Source organism: Anneissia japonica, unplaced genomic scaffold (assembly GCF_011630105.1).
Source record: "Anneissia japonica isolate Jap-2015-1 unplaced genomic scaffold, ASM1163010v1 scaffold23396_len11606_cov99, whole genome shotgun sequence".
In the NCBI taxonomy this organism is placed as follows: domain Eukaryota; kingdom Metazoa; phylum Echinodermata; class Crinoidea; order Comatulida; family Comatulidae; genus Anneissia; species Anneissia japonica.
This window is the reverse complement of record NW_022712021.1, coordinates 9668-11553: the sequence shown is the minus strand read 5'-3', so window position 1 is coordinate 11553 and position 1886 is coordinate 9668. Positions and strand designations below refer to the sequence as shown.

The following is a 1886-nucleotide window of genomic DNA, read 5'->3' as shown; positions in this document are numbered from 1 at the left end:
TTAACCAAGACTGATATTTTTGATAGAAATTAATAAAAATATGAAAAGTAAAATCTGATTGGGTAGAAATACAAATTCAAAATACTACCCAATTATTCCCTCTTTTCTATTAATTTGAGTAAACTATTTTCGCATAATGTCTTTTAGAGTCATCATTTATCTCCTTTTCAATCTGACATCCAGCATCATTGACATGAAATCCCTGGCATTCGGTCTGTCGCAGACACCGCAGCGCACATCTCATGTACGAAGCATCCCTAGTGACTCCACGATTCTTCACAGATTGAAAATACAGTGAATCTGGGAATGAATCATACAAATTAACACTTCTAGTTTATGTTTGTTTTTCGAACATAAGGCTTACGCAGTTAAATATTATATAATACATTTAAATATTAAATTGCAAAAATTATTAAAAATTGATCCTTTATAGTTTTATTTACTTTATTTAAGTATCTGTGTTTTTATATTATTGAATATCATTTGCAAAAATAATATAAATAAAACATTAGGAAAATTGTGGGAGCTCATGGTGAACAATAAAATTAAAAATGTTATACAGACTCTACGTAAGAATATACTAAAAATCATAATTACATTGTTAGGAAAAATTGACTTCGAACCAATAATATTTGATAAATATTGCAGTTTGTGTTGAAACGTGTTTAAATTATAATTTCGTAAGTTTGCGTTTACTAACGACCATTTAAATAATTTGTAGAAAATTCATTTAATATTATGTTATAAAATATTAATATATGTATATTATTAATTCATAACACTTACCATATTCACAAATGTATCCTTTCGACTGTACATTGGGATTTATATCGGTAGCAGGAATATCAAAGAGTAAACCAGTGCTTATGTCGATCCTAGCCCCACATTTTTTGGATCTGCTCAAAGTAGGTTCTAAAACTGCCCATTGAATAGAAGAACGGAACTCCTCTCCTGTTTCCCACTTCCAGTTTGCATCAACATTCCGTGGCAAACCCGCCTGCCGAGATAAGCCGATCTCATACTTACCGTCTGGGTAATTAGTCCTATTTTTTATGTAATCGAGTACGGCAACAACTTCATCGACAGTTGTGAAGCTTGCAAGATAACCACCTGATGATTCACAAATTTTCTTTAAATCTGACCAGATTTCTTTTTTCCCGAGTAGACCAACATTATACTCCGACCACTTATACTGGAACTTGGGAAAGCCTTAAAAAGAATAAATTATGAAATTCGATTTATGTACTGTACTTTGTGTTTAATGAAATAAATAGTAGACATTCGCAAAGCCTTTTTAACCATATCGTTTATGGGTGACCCTTTCTTTCAGCATATCCTTGAACGTCGGACGACATATTTAGGGCCCTCTTAAATAAATGAAATAACGCAATGATTTATCAGCGAAGTCTCTCTACGAGGCTTGGGGAGTGGAGTACAATTGCCGTGGTGTCTTGAGAAAAAGAAAAAAAAAAACGTCTGTTGTCACAGGAATCGAACCCGGAACCCTGAGATTAGAAGGTAGGCATATTAACAACTAAGCTTACGGTCGCAGCAACCTTTTAGCCCTTAGGAATCACACCCAAGACCTCCAGTTACCATAAAAATGTTGTCAAAGATAAACAAAATGTACGGCCAATGTAATTATCAAAGTAATGTACGGTAGTGTCTCGTAACAGCAGTATTGTATTTGATAGATTTTGCTCAAATAGGCTAAAAGTGTACTCGGACCACTTATACTTGAAATTAGAAAAGCCTTAAAAGCGATGAATTGTGATATCCAATAAAAAATATCTACTAATAATACTTGTTTTTATTAAATGGCATATACAATTGTAAGTAAACATTTTTTCTTTAGTGTCGAGTCGATTATTCATATAATATATATA

The 1886-nt window shown here is 32.4% G+C and overlaps 1 protein-coding gene across 1 annotated transcript in view; it reads right to left on the bottom strand.

Annotated features, from left to right (window-relative positions):
- Positions 1-8: 8 nt before the first annotated feature.
- The window catches only part of LOC117107699, a 9694-nt gene continuing 7816 nt past the window's right edge, over positions 9-1886 (bottom strand). Inside the window, exons 2-3 of the mRNA XM_033249435.1 lie at positions 787-1209; positions 9-300 (exon numbers count right to left, since the gene is read on the bottom strand). Of these exons, the coding sequence (XP_033105326.1) occupies positions 110-300; positions 787-1209 (614 nt within the window). The 3' untranslated portion in view covers positions 9-109. The remainder of the gene's footprint in view (positions 301-786; positions 1210-1886) is intronic.